We start from the raw sequence: 25429 nt of genomic DNA on the forward strand, positions 1-25429 counted from the left end.
CGGACTTGTCCTCCAAAAAGTCCCTCACTAGTCTGCCCTTCCAGGGCTCTCGTCTCTTTGGTTCCCAGCTGGACCAGATCATTAAGGACGCCACTGGGGGCACAAGTTCCCTTCTCCCCCAGGCTAAACCTCGTCGCCCTCCTCCTAGACGGCAGTTTCGCTCGTTCCGGCCTTTTCGTCGCTTCGCTGCATCAAACTCCTTTTCCCAGCAGCAACAGAGGCCACAGGCACGTCAAGAGAAGAAGGCGGTGTCCTTCAGGCCCACTCTGTCCTGGCGTCCTCGCTATTCCCAGGGTAGATCGTCCAGGCCCAGGACTGGAAGATCCACTTCCGCATGACTCTCGGCAAGACTCCAGCCCAACTCCCAGGTTGGGGGGCCGTCTTCTCCGTTTCAGGGACGTCTGGATTTCCGCAGTAGAGGATGCATGGGTCAGGGAAGTTGTGTCTTCGGGATACAAAATAGAGTTCGCCTCCCGACCCAGAGATCGTTTCTTCCAATCTCGTCCTCCAAAAGATCCAGCTTTGGTTCCGGGCTTCTTCGCAGCCATCGCTTCTCTGCTCAAATCCGGGGTAATCGTTCCCGTCCCAGAAAAGGAACGGTACACGGGTTTCTACTCGAACCTCTTTGTGGTACCGAAAAAAGACGGCAAGGTTCGTCCCATTCTGGACCTCAAATTGCTGAACAGGAGGGTTCGCCTGAGACACTTCAGGATGGAATCCCTTCGTTCAGTAATTGCTTCCATGGAGGCTCAGGAATTTCTATGCTCTATAGATATCCAGGACGCCTACCTACATGTTCCAATATTTCCCGGACATCACCGTTTCCTGCGCTTCGCAGTGCAACAAGATCATTTTCAGTTCGTCGCCCTGCCGTTCGGTCTCGCAACCGCGCCAAGGGTGTTCACGAAAATCATGGCGGCGCTGATGGCCATTTTGAGGGTCAGAGGCTTGGTTCTGTTTCCATACCTCGACGACATCCTCATCAAGGCTCCGTCCTTTGCTCAGGCCCACGAAAGCTTGTCCATTGTTCTCGACACCTTATCCCGTTTCGGATGGCTGGTCAACCGGAAGAAGTCCTGCCTTATTCCTTCTCAGCGCATCATCTTTCTGGGCATGCTCTTCGACACTCGTCAGTCCAGAGTCTTCCTTCCCAAGGACAAGAGATCCACCCTTTGTCGGGACATTCTCTTGCTCCAGGGTCCTCGGCCTCCCTCCCTCCGATCGGCCATGAAGGTTCTGGGGAGGATGGTAGCTACCTTGGAAGCGATTCCCTTCGCCCAATTCCATTCTCGACCCCTTCAGCAAGCCATTCTGTCTCAGTGGGACAGGTCGGTCTTCTCCCTGGATCGGCCGATCAGACTCTCCTTTCGGGTCAAGCGGTCTCTCAACTGGTGGCTGACGTCTCCTCTCATCTCCCAGGGCAGGTCCTTCGTTCCGGTTCACTGGCAGGTGGTGACAACGGATGCCAGCCTGTTCGGCTGGGGTGCGGTTTTTCGCCACCTGACGGTTCAGGGCCGTTGGTCGCTGCAGGAGTCCGCGCTGCAGATCAACATCCTCGAAATTCGGGCCATCTTTCTGTCCCTCCGCCATTGGGAAAGGATCCTCAGGGGCCTTCCAGTCCGGATCCAGACGGACAATGCCACGGCTGTGGCATATGTCAACCATCAGGGGGGGACTCGGAGCTCCTTGGCCCTTGCCGAGGTGTCCAAGATCCTCCTTTGGGCAGAGGCAACGGTTCCGGTGATATCCGCGGTGCATATCCCCGGCGTAGAAAACTGGGCCGCCGACTTCCTCAGCCGCGAGGGTCTCGCGGCGGGGGAATGGTCCCTGCATCCGGAGGTCTTCCATCAGATTTGTCTTCGATGGGGAACTCCGGATGTGGATCTCACGGCGTCTCGGATCAACAGGAAGGTTCCACAATTCGTCTCCAGGTCACGCGATCCTCTCGCAGTGGGCGTCGATGCTCTGGCCATTCCTTGGTCACAGTTCGAGCTGCCCTATCTGTTCCCACCCCTTCCATTACTTCCCAAACTGTTGAAGAAGATCAAAGCGAAAGGGGTGCCGGTCATCCTGATCGCCCCGGATTGGCCCAGGAGAGCTTGGTTCGCGGAGCTCGTCAACCTTCTCGCGGACGCTCCCTGGTGCCTTCCAGACAGGCCCGATCTGCTGTCCCAGGGTCCGATCTGCCACCCGAATTCTCGGTCGCTCAGTTTAACGGCGTGGCTGTTGAGACCGCGGTTCTAAGAGCGTCCGGCCTTTCGGACCGGGTGATTCACACCATGATTCAGGCTCGGAAGCCTTCGTCTTCCAGGATCTACTACCGCACCTGGAAGGCCTACTTCCGTTGGTGCGAGTCCAACCGCGTGCCGCCTATGGTTTTTTCCCTGCCTTCTCTTTTGGCCTTCCTTCAGGCAGGACTGGATTCGGGCCTGGCTCTTAGTTCCCTGAAGGGTCAGGTCTCTGCGCTTTCCATCCTCTTTCAGAAGACCTTGGCCTCTCGGCCACAGATTAAGACCTTCTTTCAGGGGGTAGCCCACGCCGTCCCGCCGTACAGGGCCCCTGTGGAGGCATGGGACCTAAACCTGGTACTGGACGTTTTGAAGGTTTCTCCCTTTGAACCTCTTAGGGAGATTCCTCTATCAGTTTTATCTTGGAAGGTGGCCTTTCTTGTGGCCATCACGTCCATTCGCCGCGTTTCCGAGCTGGCGGCACTGTCTTGCCGCCCTCCGTTTTTGGTCATTCACCAGGACAAGGTGGTCTTCCGACCTCCACCTTCTTTTCTTCCTAAGGTGGTTTCCACCTTCCACCTCAACGAGGACATCGTTCTACCTTCCTTTTGTCCAGCTCCGACTCATCCTCTGGAGCGATCGTTGAACAAGCTGGACCTAGTCAGGGCAGTGAGGATTTATCTGGATAGAACATCCTCTTTCCGGAAGACGGATTCATTTTTCGTCATTCCTGATGGCACGCGCAGAGGCCAGCCGGCTTCTAAAGCGACTATTGCTCGCTGGATCAGAACGGCAATTTTGGAGGCTTACCGGGTCAAGAACAGAGTGCCCCCTCCTGGGATTAAGGCTCACTCTACCCGGGCAGTCGGCGCCTCCTGGGCGGTGCACCACAGGGCTTCCGCCCTACAGCTTTGCAAAGCGGCAACTTGGTCTTCCATCCACACGTTCGCCAAATTTTACAAGGTCCATACCTACGCATCGGCGGACGCCAGCCTAGGCAGAAGGATCCTGCAGGCGGCAGTGGTGAGTCCTCTGACCTGATGGAAGTCTGTTTTCCCGCCTTTGGGACGTCCCATGGTTCCTGTGTCCCCCAATGAGAGGCGATAAAGAAAACAGGATTTTTGGTTGCTTACCGTAAAATCTGTTTCTTGAAGCCTCCATTGGGGGACACAGCTCCCTCCCAATGTTTTCTGTTATCTGTTCTATGACTGTTCTCACGTTACAGTTCTCAAGTTTGTGGTTATGGTTTTCAACCTTGTTTCATTATCTCCTACTGCTTTCTCACTAACTGAAGAGTATAATGCCAGTCGGTGGGGTGTACACTGCAGAGGAGGAGCTAACTTTTTTATTTGCATAGTGTCAGCCTCCTAGTGGCAGCAGCATACACCCATGGTTCCTGTGTCCCCCAATGGAGGCTTCAAGAAACAGATTTTACGGTAAGCAACCAAAAATCCTGTTTTCCCCTGTACCGGAAGTCCACTACCTCTGAGTAACCCTTGACTCTGCCCTGTCCTTCAAACCGCACATCCAAGCTCTTTCCACCTCCTGTCACCTCCAGCTCAAAAATATCTCCAGAATCCGTCCTTTCCTCAACAGTCAATCTACTAAAATGCTTGTGCATGCCCTCATCTCTCTCCTCGCTACTCCTCTGCTTCCCCCCCTCTGCAAATCTCTTCACTGGCTCCCATTCCCTCAGTGTATCCAGTTCAAATTACGAATACTGACCTACAAAGCCATCCATAACCTGTCTCCTCCATATATCTCTGAACTAATCTCCCAATATCTTCCTTCACGTAATCTCCGGTCCTCCCAAGACCTCCTTCTCTCCTCTACACTTATTCTCTCCTCACCCAACTGCCTCCAAGACTTCTCCCAAATATCCCCCATCCTCTGGAATTCTTTGCCCCAACATGTCCGACTATCAACCATATTCGGACTCTTCAGACGGAATCTGAAAACACACCTCTTCAGGAAAGCCTACAGCCTGGACTGACCCCGCTGCCTCCTCACCACTACTGGAACTACCGACTCACCAACACCGGAGCTCCTGCAACCCTCAACCTAGTGTCTCCTTCCCCACCATCCTGTAGAATGTAAGCCCACAAAGGCAGGGTCCTTGCCCCTCTGTATCAGTCTGTAATTGTTAGTTTCCTTACTATAAGTGATCTGCAATTTGTATGTAACCCCTTCTCATGTACAGCACCATAGAATCAATGGTGCTATATAAATAAATAATAACTCTTTTGTGCTATCACGATGTGCAGGCCAGACCAGGACCTTCCTTCAGTTCCAGGAGGTTGTCTTCAAGGCCCTAATACTTGATAGTCATGAAGGAGTCAGCCCTAGCAGTTCCGGAACTGAAGGTGTCAACGTGAGAAAGGTTGCAAAAAGGTGCAAAACGTGTTACAGAAGGGGGATACGAAAGGTCATCATTTATCAGTGTTACACCTGCCCTGACAAACCTGGTCTGTGTATGAAAGACTGTTTCAGAGTCTAAGGGCTCATACTCACTTGCGTGAAACTCGGATGAGTCTCGCATGTTAATACCCCACGCTGCTGCCGGCGCTCAGATCGAAGCGTGCAGCCGCACGCTCTGCTCCTCTGTGTCAGGTGCAGTGATGGGTATTGCCGTGCGAGACTCATCAGAGTTTCTCGCAAGTGAGTATGAGCCCTTAGACTCTGAAACAGTCTTTCATACACAGACCAGGTTTGTCAGGGCAGGTGTAACACTGATAAATGATGACCTTTCGTATCCCCCTTCTGTAACACGTTTTGTAACACTCATCCATGGAATACATTTGACGATTATTCCTGCACATTGTCTTGGAAGAATTTTAGCTCATTTCTTCCTACAAAACAGCTATATCTTTGTGTTGGTGGGTTTTCTACCATAATTTGCTGACTTAAGGTCCATTACTGTAATGTCCTGGTGAAGCCGTTCGCCTTGTTCATCACTTACATCCCCAAGATTTTGAGGGAAGAAATCTAAATGTGAATGCAAAAAGTGCATTTTCAGAGACATGCCACGTCCAAGACACTGGTATGCATTTAGCAGTTCCTCAACACCTTCAACTTATTCTGGAGATTTTGTTTTCCTAAGAAGTTTTCACAGATCCACTTGAAGCTTTTCCAAGATCTCAATTCCTTATCAATTAGAGTTCCTTCAAAAACATCATCTCTCATAAGCTCTCTGATCTAAGGACCAACAAATACCCCTTCCTTCAGTTTTGCTGGTTAAATGCTGGAGAATTTCTGTGAAATGTACTAGAACCCTTGTGAATTTGTCTTTGCCATGGCTTTCACAAAGTTTTTAATCAATCCCAACTTTATATGTGGAGGAAGAAAGATTTTTGTTGGAGCAACTAAAGGATTATGCAGAACATCCTCTCTACCTGGAGCATAGATGTTTCTCTGTCCCCAATCACGATGAACAAAATGCTCTACTGTATTACTACTGTCTCATAAACACAATAAGCAACAATACTTTCAAATCTCCACATATATTCCATTGCTGATGCTTATATTATATAGCATCCAAAACAACTGACAGATTTTCATAACTTTCCTTTAGATTACATGAGTGAGCAATAGGAATTGATGGTTTCATATTTCCATTGTGAAGGGACACTGCTTTCAAACTTCTTTGGGATGAGTCAACCTATCGCCAATCTGCAACAAAATATTCTTCAGAGGCCATTCCCATTGTTACAGTACACCATTGGTCCATCAAGTATGAAAAATTGGTTAAAGTGTTACTTCTATTTCGGTAATAACACACTGACATCATCATGAAGAAGATTCTTCTGTTTCAACCTAGATTCAAGAAGTTCAGCTTTATCTTTTGACAATGAAAGGTCTCTGATGAGATCATTTAATTCATGTGGAGTAAAGCGTTTTGGCTGCTCCATCAGGTACGTACTCATCTTGACTTGAGGTTTCCATGTCTTTTGCCAGTAGCTTCAGCTCCATAGTCATCATATTCTACTTCATTTTCATCCAATCCAGACAATGATGGTACAGGAACTGGCAAGGTACCATCATGTGGAACTGGCCTAATTGCAGGTTCAAGTTCAGGGTAATTATTCTTATGTTTGTTATTCGTAGAAAAGCCCTTCAGTCTGACAAAAAAAAGTAGCAGTCATCACCATGATTTTTGGCTTCTCTCCAAATCATGGGAACAGCCAATGGCATAGCCATTTTCCTCATATTCAACCAGTCACGAAGACCATTTGAACAACTTGAGCATATCACATGAGGGGCCCAGCTTTGTCTTTATCACCAAGTGGACACTTAAAATACTCATAGTTGGGGCATTTTTCTCCTTTAAATCAGATCAAACAGTAGAGTAAGTTCGGTTCAGTGGTGGTGACAAACTAAAAAAAAAAAAAAACTGCGATGAGCTGACCGACTACAGTACGGACCAAAAGTTTGGACGCACCTTTTCATTTAAAGATTTTTCTGTATTTTCATGACTATGAAAATTGTAAATTCACACTGAAGGCATCAAAACTATGAATTAACACATGTGGAATTATATACTCAGCAAAAAAGTGTGAAACAACTGAAAATATGTCTTATATTCTAGGTTCTTCAAAGTAGCCACCTTTTGCTTTGACTGCTTTGCACACTCTTGGCATTCTCTTGATGAGCTTCAAGAGGTAGTCACCGGAAATGGTTTTCACTTCACAGGTGTGCCCTGTCAGGTTTAATAAGTGGGATTTCTTGCCTTATAAATGTAGATATTTCCCCAGAGAAGACAGAGGCAGCTTGTATATACAACGGAGTTTACTGGGGGTAATCTGGTAGATAACTATATACAGTTGTGAGGGAAACAGATCAGCCTATTCCTTACAGATGAACATTTGCAGAAAGGCAGTTGCTCAGTGTGATATTGGCTGCTTTCAGGTTCTCTCTCTGTGGAGACCCTCACTCAGTTACACCTCAGTGGCTGAGCTGTTTTCTTTCTGAAGCGACTTTCCCTCCCAGAAATGCAGTGAAAATCCTCTCACAATGGCGGCTGTCTGCTGCCTTCCATTCTAGCTCCCTGTGGCAGGACTCATATCCTTGTGGAGGCCTGTCTTCTGTCAGTCTCCGATACCAGTCCTTGCTGCCATCACCATCCTTTTCTGACTGACTCTTACCGCCTCATAACAGCTCCTCCCCATATCAGCTGACTTTCCGAGAAGCAGTCATTGGATGACTGCGCTGTCAATACTCCTTCCCATAAAACTCACTAAAACCTTTAGTGATGTTGTCCCTGTAAGAAAATTCACAAGTAAGACAAGCAAAGAAATGGGAATAACATAGGAAAAACCACATACCGTATATACTTGAGTATAAGCCGACCCGAGTATAAGCCGACTCCCCTAATTTTGCCACAAAAAACTGGGAAAACTTATTGACTCGAGTATAAGCCTAGGGTGGAAATGCAGCATTTACCGATGAATTTCAAAAATAAAAATAGATCATTATTTCCCCATAGCTGTGCCATATAGTGCTCTGCACCGTTCATTATTTCCCCATAGCTGTGCCATATAGTGCTCTGCACCATTCATACTGCCCCATAGCTGTGCCATATAGTGCTCTGCACCGTTCATACTGCCCCATAGCTGTACCATATAGTGCTCTGCACCGTTCATACTGCCCCATAGCTGTGCCATATAGTGCTCTGCACCGTTCATACTGCCCCATAGCTGTGCCATATAGTGCTCTGCACCGTTCATACTGCCCCATAGCTGTGCCATATAGTGCTCTGCACCGTTCATACTGCCCCATAGCTGTGCCATATAGTGCTCTGCACCGTTCATACTGCCCCATAGCTGTGCCATGTAGTGCTCTGCACCGTTCATACTGCCCCATAGCTGTGCCATGTAGTGCTCTGCACCGTTCATACTGCCCCATAGCTGTGCCATATAGTGCTCTGCACCGTTCATACTGCCCCATAGCCCTGCCATATAGTGCTCTGCACCGTTCATGATTGCCCCATAGCTCTGCCATATAGTGCTCTGCACCGTTCATACTGCCCCATAGCTGTGCCATATAGTGCTCTTCACCGTTCATACTGCCCCATAGCTGTGCCATAGTGCTCTGCACCGTTCATACTGCCCGATAGCTGTGCCATATAGTGCTCTGCACCGTTCATACTGCCCCATAGCTGTGCCATATAGTGCTCTGCACCGTTCATATTTCCCCATAGCTCTGCCATATAGTGCTCTGCACCGTTCATATTTCCCCATAGCTCTGCCATATAGTGCTCTGCACCGTTCATATTGCTCCATAGCTCTGCCATATAGTGCTCTGCACCGTTCATATTTCCCCATAGCTGTGCCCTATATGCTCTGCACCGTTCATATTTCCCCACAGATGCTCCACATAAATCTGTGCCGCTGCAATAAAAAAAAAAAGCCATACTCTCCTCTCTTGCTTGCAGCTCCCCAGCGTCCGGTCCCAACGTCTCTGCGCACTGACTGATCAGGCCGAGGGCGCCGCGCACACTATATGCGTCATCGCGCCCTCTGACCTGAACAGTCAGAGCGGAGCGACGCCGGGAAGATGGAGCGGCGCCCGGTGGCTGGAACAGGGACAGATAAATATGACATACTTACCTGCTCCCGGCGTCCGGCTCCTTCTCCCGCACAGCTGTCTTCGGTGCCGCAGCTTCTTCCTCTATCAGCGGTCACCGGCACCGCTGATTAGAGAAATGAATAGGCGGCTCCACCCCTATGGGAGGTGGAGCCGCCTATTCATTTCTCTAATGAGCAGTTCCACGTGACCGCTGAAGCGGGGGAGAGCTGCAGCACAGAAGACCGTGGGACGGCAGGGGGAGCGCCAGGATCGCTGGAAGCAGGTAAGTATGCCTCAGCGCCCTAGATTAAATGACACCAAGGAGAGCAGACGTGTCTGTCTGCTCTCTGCTGGATGAGGACAATAAGGCGCCGTGCTAGTGGCAGCCCATTGCAGCAGCAATTGTTTTGTTTTGTTTTATTTCGTTTTATTTTACTTTATTTTATTTGGAATTATTTTTGTTATGTGTGAACCTTTTTCTTTCTGAACCTCAGTTTTTTTTTGGTACTCCTAAGGAATTTTCTTTTCCCCAGTACCTTCTCCTTCTGAACTTGGATCCGCTGGAATGCTTCCCTTGGATTTATGCTGAACCCTTGGATTTATGCTGAACCCTTGGATTTCCCCTTGGCTGGTTGCTTCTGAACCTGGGATCCTCTGATTTGTTTCCCCTGGATGCATACTGCTACCCACAGCTTTCTGGATGTATGCTTCTGATCCTTGGCTCCCCTGAAAGGTTTCCCTTGGATGTTTGCTGCTACCTGCAGCTATCTGTATTTACAGTGCATTTGTGATCACCTTGCAGCCTAGGACTGGTATTATACGCACCTACTGCCAGGCGGCCACTACCTGTCTGGGAATTGGCACAGCTATGTCTGGAGGCGTGCACTGTATGCCTCCCTACACGGACAGGCTTAGTGCGACTAACATGGGCAAGGTTTTGATTGATGTCCCTAAGTCTGTTCATAAACGTGTTGCTTACTCAAGGGGCCGACTTCTGGAGCTGCGCAGGCTAATGCCTTCTCCTGCAGTGGGTAGACCACATGTCCCGTGTGAGGTAAGGCGACCCTACAGAGGCTGAAGAGCGGCAAAAAAAAGGGCGGTGGAGTTATACTCTACATAAACAATGGTTGGTGCAATCAGGGGCATGTGACTGTAAGGGAGCGCCATTGTTGTCCGAACATTGAACTGCTAGCTGTTGGCCTCAGACCTTACTATATTCCTAGAGAATTCTCGCTTGTTACTGCAATAGTGTTGTACATACCACCAACTGCAAACCATGAGGCTGCAGGTGAAGTGCTGTCCGGAGTCATTGCTCGGCTCCAGCTGAAACACCCCAACTCGCTTACTGTAATCTCTGGGGATTTTAACCGGGCTAAAATTTCTACTGCCTTACCTAAATTCTATCAATTTGTTAAATGTACAACACGTGACAAAATTACTTTAGACTTACTCTATGCGAATGTCAAGAATGCTTATTCATCGTCTACCCTGCCGCCCTTGGGGAAGTCTGATCACAATCTTATACTATTGTCACCAGTCTACCAACCTGTTGTTAAGGCCCCGTCACACTTCGCGACGCTACAGCGATCCCGACAACGATACGACCTGTCAGGGATCGTTGCTGCGTCGCTATGTGGTCACTGGTGAGATGTCAAACCCAACGACGCAGCAGCGATGCGGCGACCTGTACAACGATGTCACATGGCAGCTATTTCATGACAATTAACAGACCTCAATGAGGGACGTCCTGTCATGAGGTCATTGGTAAGGTGTCAAACACAGCGATGTGTGCTACCCAGCGGGACCTCAACGACCAAAAAAAGGTCCAGGCCATTCCGACACGACCAGCGATCTCACAGCAGGGGCCTGGTCGCTGCTACGTGTCACACATAGCGAGATCGCTACTGAGGTCGCTGTTGCGTCACAAAACTTGTGACTCAGCAGCGATCTCGCTTTGTGTGACGGGGGCTTTAGAAAACAGCCTGCTACCATTAAATCAGTTAGAATGTGGAGTCCAGCAAATGAACAGGCTTTGCAGGATTGTTTTCATCTTACAGACTGGGATGTGTTGCTTGGGACAATGGACGAGTATACAAATGTTAATGAAGTGGTTGGTAGAGTGACTGACTACATTAACTTCTGCACTGATATGTTGGTGCCGACTAAAAAGATTAGGTGTTTTGCAAACAACAAGCCATGGATAACAAAGGAATTGAAGCATTTGCTCAACAGGAAAAAAAAAGGCATTTAAACTAGATGACAAAGAGGAAATTAAAATGATACAGCATGAATTGAAGCATAAAATAAAGGAGGCCCAGGAAGCCTTCAGAATTAAACTTGAAAAGAAACTGTCCCACAATAATACCAGAGAGGTTTGGTCAGGAATGAAATTACTGACTGGGCTTAAGCTGAGGCCTGAAAATGATGGTGGAAATCTAGACAAGGCTAATGAGATGAATGAGTATTTCAACAGGTTTAGCAGTACATGTGCACTGCCAACTGATAGTGGATGGGAATTGGGTGCAAATTCTGCAACATCGATATTGGAGGATGAGCAGACTAAATTTAGAGTATCCGAAAATGATGTGAGGAGGCAGTTTAAGTCACTTAACATTGGTAAAGCTGCAGGACCTGATGGACTCAGCTCACGTGTCCTTAAAGTTTGTGCAGACCAGCTGTGTACTGTCTTTACACGCCTATTTAATGGAAGTATACAAACACAGAGGGTACCTGTGTTATGGAAAACTTCCTGTCTGGTGCCGGTACCCAAGACTTCTTCTCCTGCAACCCTAAATGACTATCGTCCTGTAGCCTTAACATCTCACGCTATGAAGACCTTGGAAAGATTAGTGCTTGCTCACTTAAGACCAAGGGTCAATGCTTTTATCGATCCCCCTTCAGTTTGCCTACCGACATAGATTGGGGGTGGATGATGCTATTCTTTCTCTGTTACATAGGGTACATTCATTTCTGGAGACTGACGGAACCATGGTGCGAGCGATGTTCTTCGATTTCTCGAGTGCATTTAACTCCCTGCAGCCACTTTTACTACACAAAAAGATGACTGATATGAAGGTTGAGGAGGGGATGAGAAATTGGATAACTGACTACCTATCAGATCGGCCACAGTTTGTACAGATGGGAGCAGTGGTGTCAAGCTGATTATTGAGCAGTGTAGGTGCCCCCCAGGGAATGGTGCTTGCGCCCTTTCTATTCACACAGTATACTTCAGACTTTCAGTATAAATCTGAACTTTGCCACCTTCAAACATTTTCGGATGACTCTGTGGTTGTGGGATGCATTAGGGGAGATCAGGGGGATGAGGAATACAGAAGGGTGATGTCGAATTTCGTGGATTGGTGCAATGGTAACTATCTACAACTAAATGTTAAGAAAACTAAGGAGTTGGTGGCCAACTATAGCAGGATTAAGTTGGAATGCTTACCGATCACTATTGCTGGCCAGGAGTTAGAGCAGGTGGAGAGTTACAAATATTTGGGGGTTCATTTGGATAGCAAACTGGACTGGAGATGCCACTCAGAGTTTGTCTACAAGAAGGGGATGAGCAGATTGTATTTCCTAAGGAAACTGTCTTTTAATGTGTGTAGCAAAATGTTAGAAATGTTCTACCAATCTGTAGTGGCGAGTGCCATCTTTTTTGCAATCACGTGCTGGGGTAGTAGTGTGCGGGCCTCTGATGCTAATAAGCTGAATAAGATTATTAAGTAGGCAAGTTCTGCTGTGGGCTGTAATCTGGACTCTTTTGGGGAGGTAGTGGAGAGAAGAACTCTGAAAAAGTGTATGGCAATTATGAACAATAATGCACATCCATTATATGAGCTATTCATGAGACAGAAGAGCACCTTCAGTAACCGGCTAATACTTCTGAGGTGTAAGAAGGAAAAATATAGGAAATCGTTTGTGCCAACTGCCATGGGAATGTACAATAATAACATTAGGGTTAAACCACCAAGGTGAATGTCTACTTATTTCTCTACATTTCAGTTCACTTGTTGTGTATGTCCTATTCTAATGTATAATGTTCTTCTGTCAACTCCACTGTCATGTCAACTATGTAGTTCCTTTATGATTTTTATGATTTAAATTGTGCTGCTGTGATACCATAATTTCCCACGGGATCAATAAAGTGTATCGTATCGTACCCCCTCACCCGCCGACCCTGCCACCCACCTTGACTCGAGTATAAGCCGAGAGGGGCACTTTCAGCCCAAAAATTTGGGCTGAAAATCTCGGCTTATACTCGAGTATATATGGTACATTGAAAATGCAGGAATAATGTAATAAAAATACTTCTATATCAGAAACTTTGTGATAGAGCAAAACCTAAGCATATTTTTGGAATCTGCACATCAAACTCCATAAAACAGACATATTACCTTTGCTGATGATTTTTTTGTGTTGACCAGTGTAATCTGCCTGACTCTGGATTAGTAGCATCCAAACTCTTTAGAGATGGTTTTGTAACCTTTTCCAGCCTCATGAACATCAACAACCATTCTGCTGAAGGTCTCAAAAATCTGTTGCTCATGCGGTGACGCACTTCAACAAATGTGCTGTGAAAATCAGACTTTGATGGATTGCCTATTCTTTAACCCCTTCCCATCATATGATGTACAGTTACGTCATATGCTGTGGCCCTATCTTTGATGTGGGCTCGATTTTTAATACAATTCAATAACAGGCAATCAAAACATTGCATCTACCCCAAAATGGTGTTAATAAAAACATCAACTCAGTGCACAAAAAATAAACCTTCACACAGTCTCATCGCTCAAAAATTGAAACCATTAGGAAAATAGCGATACAAGCGGGAATTGTTATTTTCACCACTTAAATAAAAAAAAATAATAATGCATGTTTGGTAACTGTCTAATTGTACTGAATAAATTTGCCAGGTCAGTTTTGCATATCACCGTATAGTGAATGTATTAAATAAAATAAAAAAAATTGTACTTTTTTGGCAATTTCAACACACTTGGGAATTTTGTTCCCACTTTTCAGTGACTCAAGATAAAATGGTGTAATTCAAAAGTACAATTTGTCCTGCAAAAAACCAAGACCTCGTATGGCTATGTGGACGAAGAAATAAAAAAAAGTTATGGCACTCGGTAGAAGGAGAGGAAAAAGTGAAAACGAAAATTAGCTCCTGCAGAAAGAGGTTATATAAACCATATTGCCCACATACACCTTTGTAAATCAATTTATTGAAAACCACCGACTCTAATTTCACATTTTAAATGATCTGCTAATACTAAAGGTTTAAATATTTTTGCCACTTAGAAGAGATGTTGGATCATTTTGCTCAATAAAAAAAAAAGACTAATTGAAGAATGATTCTATGATTACTCATTTTTTTTTTTATAATAAGATCTTATATTATCTCTTTTGTTTGATTTACTTGACATGTTTTCAAGTACCGTATCTCTGTGAGAACTGCAGAACCTGAGAAGCGCAGATTTCTTCCTTCAATTGCTTGTTTATATTAATGAATACAGAGCATTATGTGATTTCTCTGTTTTTTCTTAAGTCATGTCAGCAATATTCACACATGTAAACTCTTATTTTGTATCGCTAGACATTCCTCTGGAACTTTTCAAAAAGCCTGAATCAGAGTACTCTGCCCAGCAGCGCATGTTTTCCCTGACTTTACAACTGAATGACCCTCTGTCATACAAGTACCTGAGGAAGGAAACCAAGCTGCCCCTGCCGGGGCCAAGAAGACTTCGACAGTAAGTGCTAGGAAAATATTAGTTATTGTTCACTCTGGTGTTATGGCTTCAGTTATTAGAGTAGATATGGGTTATGTCTTATTGTCGATCCATGACTTGACTTTGAACTCCTTCATGACCTTGGGATTTTCCATTTTTGTGGTTCCATTTTTTCCTCCCCTCATTCAAATGACCAAAACTTATTTTATTTTTCCATCCCCATAGCCTTATGAGGGCTGTTTTATTTTTTTGCAAGTAGAGTTGATCTTTTGAATGACACCATTGATTTTATCACGTGATGCTCTGGAAAAAAATTCGAAGTGCGTTGAAATTGCAAAAAAGTGCAATTCCACAATAGTTTGAGTTTTTTTATTTACCATGTTCACTATATGGTAAAAATGACCAGAAATTATGCTTCTCCAGGTCCAGTATGAATGAGTATATAGTGTTTTTTTATTTTTATTTACCGTATTCTTCAGATAAGACACCCCCCTCCCCCAATTTGGGGGGAAAATGGGGGTGCGTGTTATAATGCGGATATACCTTATCGGCATTCTGCTGCGGGTGTCCCGGTGGCAGTGCTGCGCTGTGTCCCCAGTTCTGCGGGGGGCTCTGCCGACATTTTGTGAAAGGCCAGAGTTCCCGGCAAGTTCTTCCATGGTTTCCTGTGCTAGATTTAAAGGGAACCTGTCACCCCCGTTTTTTCAGTATGAGATAAAAATACTGTTAAATAGGGCCTGAGCTGTGCGTTACAATAGTGTATTTTGTGTACCCTGATTCCTCACATATGGTGCCGAAATACCGTACCAAAGTCGCCGTTTTCGCCTGTCAATCAGGCTGGTCTAGTCATATGGGCGTGGTGACATCGCTGTTTCTTCCCCCAGATCTTGCATATCTTTCCGTTGGTGGCGTAGTGGTTTGCGCATGCCCAACTGCTGAATCCACTGCGCAGGTGAAGAAAAAAAACGCACGATCGGCGCTATTTCCCTGGTGATCGGTGGGGGCGGCCATCTTAATGAGGCCGCGCGTGCGCAGATGGAGTCCTCTGCTGCCCGGGGCTTCAGGAAAATGGCCGCGGGATGCCGCGCGTGCGCAGATGGAGATCGCGGCGGCCATTTTCCTGAAGCCGAGATGCGAACTCTGCTTCATGAAAATGGCCGCCGCGATCTCCATCTGCGCACGCGCGGCATCCCGCGGCCATTTTCCTGAAGCCCCGGGCAGCAGAGGACTCCAGAGGTAAGGTATTTCAGCACCATAGGTGGGGAATCAGGGTACACAAAATACACTATTGTAACGCACAGCTCAGGCCCTATTTAACAGTATTTTTATCTCATACTGAAAAAACGGGGGTGACAGGTTCCCTTTAAGGGAAAGGAGCGCACTCAGCTTTACTGAGTGGTGCAGGCTGTAATTGGGAAAATCCCAAATAGTCCAATATAAGAGAAAACTGCCACACTCTCTCAGGATATGTCTTGCAAAAGGTGATGTATTTATTCACATGTGTTGAAAGTTTTTTTCTTGTAACGGGACCTTTAAATTATTGTAGATAAACTGATATTTGCAAATTTCGATTTATGTCATGCACCTCATATGTATATAGCACTAATTGTAATTTGCGTTTGCTTTCAGTTTGAGAAAGACCCGGAGCAGGGTCAAAACGTTACTCCGTGCATCTTATCCTGCTGTGTGTGTGTGTGTGTGTGTGTATATATATGTATACACACACACACACACACACACACACACACGTGCATAAATACATCACCTTTTGCAAGACATATCCTGAGAGATTGCGGCTGTTTTCTCTTATAATGGTTTCTTGTGCTGCGGTGGACTCCGCCTGAGATCTCGGCGCCGAGATCTCAATCTGCGCATGCGCCGCCTCACGGCGGCCATTTTCCCAGAGTCCACCGCCGCACAGGAAACCATGGAAGAACTTGCGGGGGACTCTGGCCTTTCACAAAATGTCAGCAGAGTCCCCCGCAGCATCGGGGACACAGCGCAGCACCGCCACCATGAACAGTAGGCACAGTGCAGCACCGCCACTGGGACACCCGCAGCAGCGTCCTGCAGTTTGGAACACCCACTCATCCCAGCCTGCGGCAACGCTCCACTCTTGCCTCCTCCACCAGGGACCCGGGGACCCCTGCCTCACCACAGCCACCACCCCCGGTAAGCAATAAGACGCAAGGATTATAAGAAGCACCATTGTATTAAAAACTTTTTTTCCTATTTTTCTCATGAAAATTTGGGGTGCGTCTTATAATCCGAAAAATACGGTAAGTGGTGGGAAAAAAAAATTCAAGAATTTGTAAAAAAAAAATGTTTTTATGCATATGTCGCCATTTTCTGAGACTTGTAACAGTTTCATTTTTAAGGATATTGGGCTGTGTAAGGGGTTATGTTTTGCACCCTGGGCTTATGTTTTTACTGATACTATTTTGGGGTAGATACAATATTTTGATTGCCTCTTATTGAAATGTTACGATGGGCAAAAAACCCTATTTCTGGCGTTTTGATTTTTTTTTTCTTGTTACGCCATTTACCAACCAATCTGATTTTTTATTTTAATAGGGCAAAAGGGGGTGAATTTGAACCTATTGTTGTTTTTCCTCATTTTTTACTGTATTTAAAAGTCTTTTTAGGGGACTTGAACCTGCAATATTCTGATCTCCTGTTCTATATATAGCAGGTCTCCGCACTGCTATATGCTTATAATCTAGATTGTGGGAAGCAGAGCAATATTGTGATACCCTGTGGGTAAGTGCTGGTTCTACTCACCTGGTGGAGTTGTGACAGCTGCTGCCCCGAGGCTGGTGGATTGTTCCACCAGGAGATATTAGATCCTGATGTACTGCTGAAGTACCATATATACTCGAGTATAAGCCGAGGCTCCTACGTTTGCCACGAAAAACTGGGTAAGCTTATTGACTCAAGTATAAGCCGGGTATGCACTGCCCCCCTGTCCCTGCCCTGGTGTGCATGGCTCCCCAGTCCCTGCCCTGGTGTGCATGGCTCCCCAGTCCCTGTCCTGGTGTGCATGGCTCCTTATTCCTACGTATGATTCCTGTTATTTAAAAAAAAAAAAAGAAAAACCAACATCCTATTTACCTGCCTGCGCTCCCTCGGTTGCACTGCATCTTGTTCTGGCTTCCAGCAGCTCTTTCTGCCATGCGATCACATGGCCCCACTCATTAAGGTAATGAATGTGCTCCACGCCTATGGGAGTGGAGAAGCGTGCATATGCATTACCTTAATGAGTGGTGCCACGTGATCGCTCGGCTGCTGGAACGAGATGCAGTGCCAGCATCGAGGGCGCACCGGTAGTGGAGTATGATGAGTGCTGGAAGCCTGCGGCTTTTGCTGTGCGCTATTAAAGCCGCGGCACAGGCTTTAGCCACAGCCGCCGGCTCCAGCCTCTGTGACCTACTGCTCTGCCGCTCCCCCTCCCACTTTCTGGGACCGTGACTCGTGTATAAGCGAGGGGGGGCGTTTTCAGCGCAAAAAAAAAAGTGCTGAAAAACTCTACTTATACACGAGTATATACGGTAAATGGATTCTTCCAAAAATAATGATAAAAGGGTTTTTGTTTTTTGTATCAGCATCTTTATCAAGTGAAAAAAAAACATTGTCGAAAAATCAATTTACTCCCACCTTATGTGCTTCATTCAGCTGGATCCAATATGCAGAAAGGTGAATCATTCGTCTGGCTGACTGTTAATACGTTGTGTATGTATAAATTTAGGTGGCTGAAGTCAGATCGTGGAGGTCCTGGAATTAATGCTCTTGTCCTGAAAGCATTGATGCAGAAGAAACAATCTCATCCACACTTGTATACCCAGGTGTCTCTTATTTTAAGTACATTTTCCATTCAGCAAAATGTTGCTTTTGACTCTGATCGAAATGAACTTGTAGGTTTTGTGAACTTCGGTAAAGGGGGTGCGGGAAGTGGAAGCCCAGATGTGGCTAATGAAGTCCTGATGTTCATGCTTGTTGGAGCAACTGGTCATTGGAAAGTCCCTATTGCTTATTTTCATGTTAAATCATTGACCCCACAAGCACAAAAGCAACTTCTTGTTCATGTTTTGCATGAACTGTACGAGAAGCATTTTGAGGTATTTGCTGTAACAATGGACAGACATCTACGCAATGAAGAAATGTGCACCCTGCTCGGCTGTGATTTCACATATCCTTGGGAACTACAGACGCACTTCTCCTTGCCTAGCAGAGATTACAGACATTATGTTGTATTTGATGTTGGCCATGAACTGCAGACGATCAGCGACATGATAGAAGAGCTTGGCTCAATCCTGAGTCCTGAAGGAGTCATTACCTGGCAGTATATCACTGATCTGATGAACCTGCCCAGAATGTTTCCACTTGTAGAGGACACGAAGCTCGAGAAGATGACGCTGTTGTGTCATAAGCTAAGCCATACTGTAGCAAATGCACTGCAGTTTATTCAGGAGTTAAATTCTGAACATTTTCATGGTTTTCAGGCCATTATCAACTTCATAAAGGTAAGTTTTTAAGGATTTTATTAATGCCATTATATTTAACCATTTAAGGACGAGAGAATTTTTCATTTTTGCGCTTTGTTTTTCCTTACCTTCTTCTAAGAGCCATAAGTTTTTTTTTCTTTTTCCTTGGACATAAGGGTTTTTTTTTTTTTTTGCCGAACAAGCTATAGCTTTCACTGGCCTCATTCATTTTGCCATACAGTATACTGAAAAAGGGGAAAAAATTCAAAGTGGGATGAAATGGTGATACTTATTTTTTATGGCATTTATCGTGCAGTAAAAATGACCTGGAAATATGCACATCTGGGTCCGTACCAAAATTGCATAGCTTTTTTTTTTTTTATTTAAGTGATGAAAAAAATTCTAGACTTTTGTTTTTTGAGTGATGAGCTAACATTTTTATTGACACCAATTTAAGACATATAGGTTTTAATCACTTTTTTTTACTGAAAATTTTATTTAGGGAGGTGAGGTGACAAACAATCGCCATTCTGGCATTTTGAATTTTTTGTTGTTTACTTTAGGGGTTAATCAAATCTACGGTATATTTTTATATATTGTTTTTGTTTAGTTTTTGGGGGACAAGGTGATGCCAAATATGTTTATCTTGGTCACTTCATTGGAGGACACAGGAAACGGATTAATATGCTACCACTTGGAGGCTGACACGGAGAATACACCTTCGGGCTCGCTCACACTGGCGTATAACACTGCCCAGTGCTATCCCATGTTTTATCAAATAGCTTTCGGGCCAATGTTACACTATGGGGCAGTGCAGATCTGCATTTTTTTTCTCATGTTGATTCGGTATAAGAAAACAATCGCAGATAATTGGATCGCACTCACCCATTCAAGGCTATGGGTTTGTCTAAAACATTGGACTGCACTTGGTTGTTATCAGAGTGCAGTCCAATTTACACAGAAACAGACAATGGAGAAATTAGGTTCTCAGTCTTCTCTGCACCTGTACTGCAATTCTCTCATGTGATCAGATCACACTCGGATGACACTGATAAATGTTAGAGTTTGAGCTGTGTGACAATAGCATACTCGGCCCTATTCTTTTGCATGAAAGACTCGATTGCTGTGTGACCTGTTGTGAATTCTGTGGCTGAGTTCACTTCTGTGGTCACAAGTGGTATTGCAGTCTCTGGGCTTCCTCCCTCAGGTGTTTTGGTGAGCTCGTTGGCTGCCTTGCTATTTAGCTCCACCTGAGTCTGTCTTCCTTGCTCCTTGTCAATGTTCCAGTGTTGGATCTGAGCTACTGCATCTTTCCTTGGGCCTGCTGCTCTGCTAGATAAGTGCTTCTAGTTTGTTTTCTGTTTTTTCTGTCCAGCTTGCTATTAACTTTTGCTGGAAGCTCTGAGAAGCAAAGGGGTGCACCGCCGTGCTGTTAGTTCGGCACGGTGGGTCTTTTTGCCCCTTTGCGTGGTTTTCGTTTTAGGGTTTTTTGTAGACTGCATAGTTCTCTTTGCTATCCTCGCTCTGTCTAGAATATCGGGCCTCACTTTGCTGAATCTATTTCATTCCTACGTTTGTCTTTTCATCTTGCTAACAGTTATTATATGTGGGGGTTGCTATGGCTCCTGCACATCAGGAAGTTATTCGCTTTCTGGAACTCTATGTCGGTAACCAGCTGGGGTTGTCAGGGAGTACATGGTGATGTTCCATTTTTGTCAATTTCGTCATCCATTCCTTCTGACATCCCAGAGTTCTTGTCGGACTTTCAGGATGTATTTGAAGAGTCCAAGTCTGATGCCCTACCTCCGCATAGGAATTGTGATTGTGCTATCGATTTGATTCCTGGTGGTAAATTCCCTAAGGGTCGTTTATTTAATTTGTCCGTACCTGAACACACCGCTATGCGCAGTTATGTGAAGGAGTCCCTGGAGAAGGGACATATTCGCCCATCGTCGTCACCATTGGGAGCAGGGTTCTTTTTTGTAGCCAAGAAGGATGGTTCGCTAAGACCGTGTATTGATTACCGCCTTCTTAATAAGATCACTGTTAAGTTTCAGTATCCCTTGCCATTGATTTCTGACTTGTTTGCTCGGATTAAGGGGGCTAGTTGGTTTACTAAGATTGATCTTCGTGGTGCGTATAATCTGGTGAGAATTAGGCAGGGAGATGAATGGAAAACGGCATTTAATACGCCCGAGGGTCATTTTGAGTATCTGGTGATGCCGTTTGGACTTGCCAATGCTCCATCTGTTTTTCAGTCTTTTATGCATGACATTTTCCGTGAGTATCTGGATAAATTCTTGATTGTTTACTTGGATGACATTTTGATCTTCTCAGATGATTGGGAGTCTCATGTGAAGCAAGTCAGAATGGTTTTCCAGGTACTGCGTGCTAATTCCTTGTTCGTGAAGGGATCAAAGTGTCTCTTCGGTGTGCAGAAAGTTTCATTTTTGGGGTTCATCTTTTCCCCTTCTACTATCGAGATGGATCCGGTTAAGGTTCAGGCCATCCAGGATTGGACTCAGCCGACATCTCTAAAAAGTCTGCAGAAATTCCTGGGCTTTGCTAATTTTTATCGTCGCTTCATCTGTAATTTTTCTAGCATTGCCAGACCATTGACCGATTTGACCAAGAAGGGTGCTGATTTGGTTAATTGGTCTTCTGCTGCCGTGGAAGCTTTTCAGGAGTTGAAGCGTCGTTTTTGCTGTGCCCCTGTGTTGTGTCAACCTGATGTTTCTCTTCCGTTCCAGGTCGAGGTTGATGCTTCTGAGATTGGTGCAGGGGCGGTTTTGTCACAGAGAGGTTCTGGTTGCTCAGTGTTCAAACCATGTGCTTTCTTTTCCAGGAAATTTTCTGCTGCTGAGCGTAATTATGATGTGGGCAACCGAGAGTTGCTGGCCATGAAGTGGGCATTCGAGGAGTGGCGTCATTGGCTTGAGGGTGCTAAGCATCGCGTGGTGGTTTTGACTGATCATAAGAACCTTACTTATTTTGTGTCTGCCATCTCCCCTGATTTGCGGAGAGTGTTGCAGAAATTTCAGGCTAATAAACCTGATCGTTGTCCGGCCGAGAAACTGTTCGTCCCTGATAGGTGGACTAGTAAAGTTATCTCTGAACTTCATTGTTCGGTGCTGGCCGGTCATCCAGGAATCTTTGGTACCAGGGAGTTGGTTGCTAGATCCTTCTGGTGGCCATCTCTGTCACGGGATGTGCGTGCTTTTGTGCAGTCCTGTGGAATTTGTGCTAGGGCTAAGCCCTGCTGTTCACGTGCCAGTGGGTTGCTTATGCCCTTGCCGGTCCCGAAGAGGCCTTGGACACATATTTCGATGGATTTCATTTCTGACCTTCCCGTTTCTCAAAAAATGTCGGTCATTTGGGTGGTCTGTGATCGCTTTTCTAAAATGGTCCATCTGGTGCCCTTGGTTAAATTGCCTTCCTCCTCTGATTTGGTGCCTTTGTTCTTCCAGCATGTGGTTCGTTTACATGGCATTCCTGAGAATATTGTTTCTGACAGAGGTTCCCAGTTTGTCTCGAGGTTCTGGCGAGCCTTTTGTGGTAGGATGGGCATTGACCTATCTTTCTCCTCGGCCTTCCATCCTCAGACTAATGGCCAGACCGAACGAACCAATCAGACCTTGGAAACATATCTGAGATGTTTTGTTTCCGCTGACCAGGATGATTGGGTGTCATTTTTGCCGTTGGCTGAGTTCGCCCTTAATAATCGGGCCAGCTCGGCTACCTTGGTCTCTCCATTTTTCTGCAATTCTGGGTTCCATCCTCGTTTCTCTTCAGGACAGGTTGAGTCTTCGGACTGTCCTGGTGTGGATTCTGTGGTGGACAGGTTGCAGCAGATCTGGACTCGGGTAGTGGACAATTTGACCTTGTCCCAAGGAGAAGGCTCAGCTTTTCGCTAATCGCAGACGCCGTGTGGGACCCCGACTTCGTGTTGGGGATCTGGTTTGGTTATCTTCTCGTCATATTCCTATGAAGGTTTCCTCTCCTAAATTTAAACCTCGTTTTATTGGTCCGTATAGGATTTCTGAGATTCTCAATCCGGTGTCTTTTCGTCTGACCCTCCCAGACTCCTTTTCCATACATAATGTATTCCATAGGTCGTTGTTGAGGAGATACGTGGCACCTATGGTTCCATCTGTGGAGCCTCCTGCCCCTGTTTTGGTGGAGGGGGAATTGGAGTATATTGTGGAGAAGATTTTGGATTCTCGTGTCTCTAGACGGAAACTCCAGTATCTGGTCAAATGGAAGGGTTATGCTCAGGAAGATAATTCCTGGGTTTTTGCCTCTGATGTCCATGCCCCAGATCTTGTTCGTGCCTTTCATGTGGCTCATCCTGGTCGGCCTGGGGGTTCTGGTGAGGGTTCGGTGACCCCTCCTCAAGGGGGGGGTACTGTTGTGAATTCTGTGGCTGAGTTCACTTCTGTGGTCACAAGTGGTATTGCAGTCTCTGGGCTTCCTCCCTCAGGTGTTTTGGTGAGCTCGTTGGCTGCCTTGCTATTTAGCTCCACCTGAGTCTGTCTTCCTTGCTCCTTGTCAATGTTCCAGTGTTGGATCTGAGCTACTGCATCTTTCCTTGGGCCTGCTGCTCTGCTAGATAAGTGCTTCTAGTTTGTTTTCTGTTTTTTCTGTCCAGCTTGCTATTAACTTTTGCTGGAAGCTCTGAGAAGCAAAGGGGTGCACCGCCGTGCTGTTAGTTCGGCACGGTGGGTCTTTTTGCCCCTTTGCGTGGTTTTCGTTTTAGGGTTTTTTGTAGACTGCATAGTTCTCTTTGCTATCCTCGCTCTGTCTAGAATATCGGGCCTCACTTTGCTGAATCTATTTCATTCCTACGTTTGTCTTTTCATCTTGCTAACAGTTATTATATGTGGGGGCTGCCTATTCCTTTGGGGTATTTCTCTGAGGTAAGTCAGGCTTGTATTTCTATCTGCAGGCTAGTCAGCTCCTCAGGCAGTGTCGAGTTGCATAGGTAGTGTTAGGCGCAATCCACTGCTGCTTATAGTTGTGTGAGGATAGATCAGGTACTGCAGTCTACAGAGATTCCACATCTCAGAGCTCGTCCTATTGTTTTTGGTTATTGCCAGATCTCTGTATGTGCGCTGATTACTGCACGCTGTGTTGCCTGATTGCCAGCCATAACAGTGACCCTTGCCGTAGAAAACAAAAAAAGCCGAAATCGAACTGAGAAAAAAATCGAAGCATGTTGCAATTGTCCTCGTATCTCGGACAAAACTCGCCAGTGCTACCAAGAAAAAATTTTTGGGGGGCACTCACCCTAAAATCTTTTTCATAGCCCTTATTGGGGGGCACCTAACCCTCCCTTGGTTGTGGGGAGAGTTAACTAAATAATTGGGTGCTGGCTGCCCATATGTAGTCTAGGGGAGAGGAGTCAGGTTTTTTTTTCTAAGCTGTATTCTTAGTGGCAGCATATTAAACCCTGGTTCCTGTGTTCACCAAAGACGTTGACAAGGAAGAGATTTTATGATAAATATCAGAGATCTTTGATTTTTTTTTCTCCTTTATTTAACGAGTGAAAAATGAGGCGATTTGAATTTAAACCTTTTTTTGACATTTTTTAGCCCCCTTGAACCTGTGATCGTATAGCTACTGGATATTGCAGTATATAGTGAAGAACATGGTCTCCTATGAAGCTTAGGCTGTGGCTGAGCTTCATAGAAGTACCTAAATGGTCGTAACAGAATCCTTTGCTCCACCATGATTGTGCCATGGCTCGTGTTCCATTTAATTGCTGCTGTCAGAGATTGATAGGGCAATTTTTCTAGAGTAGAAAAGCATCTGTAACAGGATCCTTAACCTAGCCTGTGTTATCGATCATTCAAGTCTTTATATACAGGTGTTTCTCACAAAATTAGAATATCATCAAAAAGATAATTTTTCAATTCTTCATTACAAAGAGTGAAACTCAGAGTTAATACAAAGAGTGATCTATTTCAAGTGTTTATTTCTGTCAATGATTGACTTTCTCTGTAAATTAGAATAATTAACAAAAAAACACCTGCAAAGGCTTCCTAAGATTTTAAAAAGGTCCCTTAGTCTGTTTCAGTAGGCTCCACAATCATGGGGAAGACTGCTGACTGGTCCAGATGGCAGTCATTGACACATTCTACAAGGTCATTGCTAAAGAAGCTGGCTGTTCAGAGTGCTGTATCCAAGCATATTAATGGAAAGTTGAGTGGAAGGAAAAGGTGCACAAGCAACCGGGATAACCACAGCCTTAAAAAGATTAAGAAAAGGCCATTCAAAAACTCAGGGGAGATTCACAAGGAGTGGGCTGCTGCTGGAGTCATTGCTTCAAGAACCACCACACAAAGATGTATCCAGGACATGGGCTACAAATGTCGCATTCCTTGTGTCAAGCAACTCACGACCAATAGACAACACCAGAAGCATCTTA

General features: G+C 45.7%; 1 protein-coding gene across 2 annotated transcripts in view; it reads left to right on the forward strand.

The window, feature by feature from the left end:
* Positions 1-25429, forward strand: part of THAP9 (THAP domain containing 9) — a 76458-nt gene that overhangs the window by 42147 nt on the left and 8882 nt on the right. For both annotated transcript variants that reach the window (XM_069765197.1, XM_069765198.1), the window contains exons 6-7: positions 14389-14542; positions 18267-19041. In XM_069765197.1, the coding sequence (XP_069621298.1) occupies positions 14389-14542; positions 18267-19041 (929 nt within the window). The remainder of the gene's footprint in view (positions 1-14388; positions 14543-18266; positions 19042-25429) is intronic.

Source organism: Ranitomeya imitator, chromosome 4 (assembly GCF_032444005.1).
Source record: "Ranitomeya imitator isolate aRanImi1 chromosome 4, aRanImi1.pri, whole genome shotgun sequence".
In the NCBI taxonomy this organism is placed as follows: Eukaryota; Metazoa; Chordata; class Amphibia; order Anura; family Dendrobatidae; genus Ranitomeya; species Ranitomeya imitator.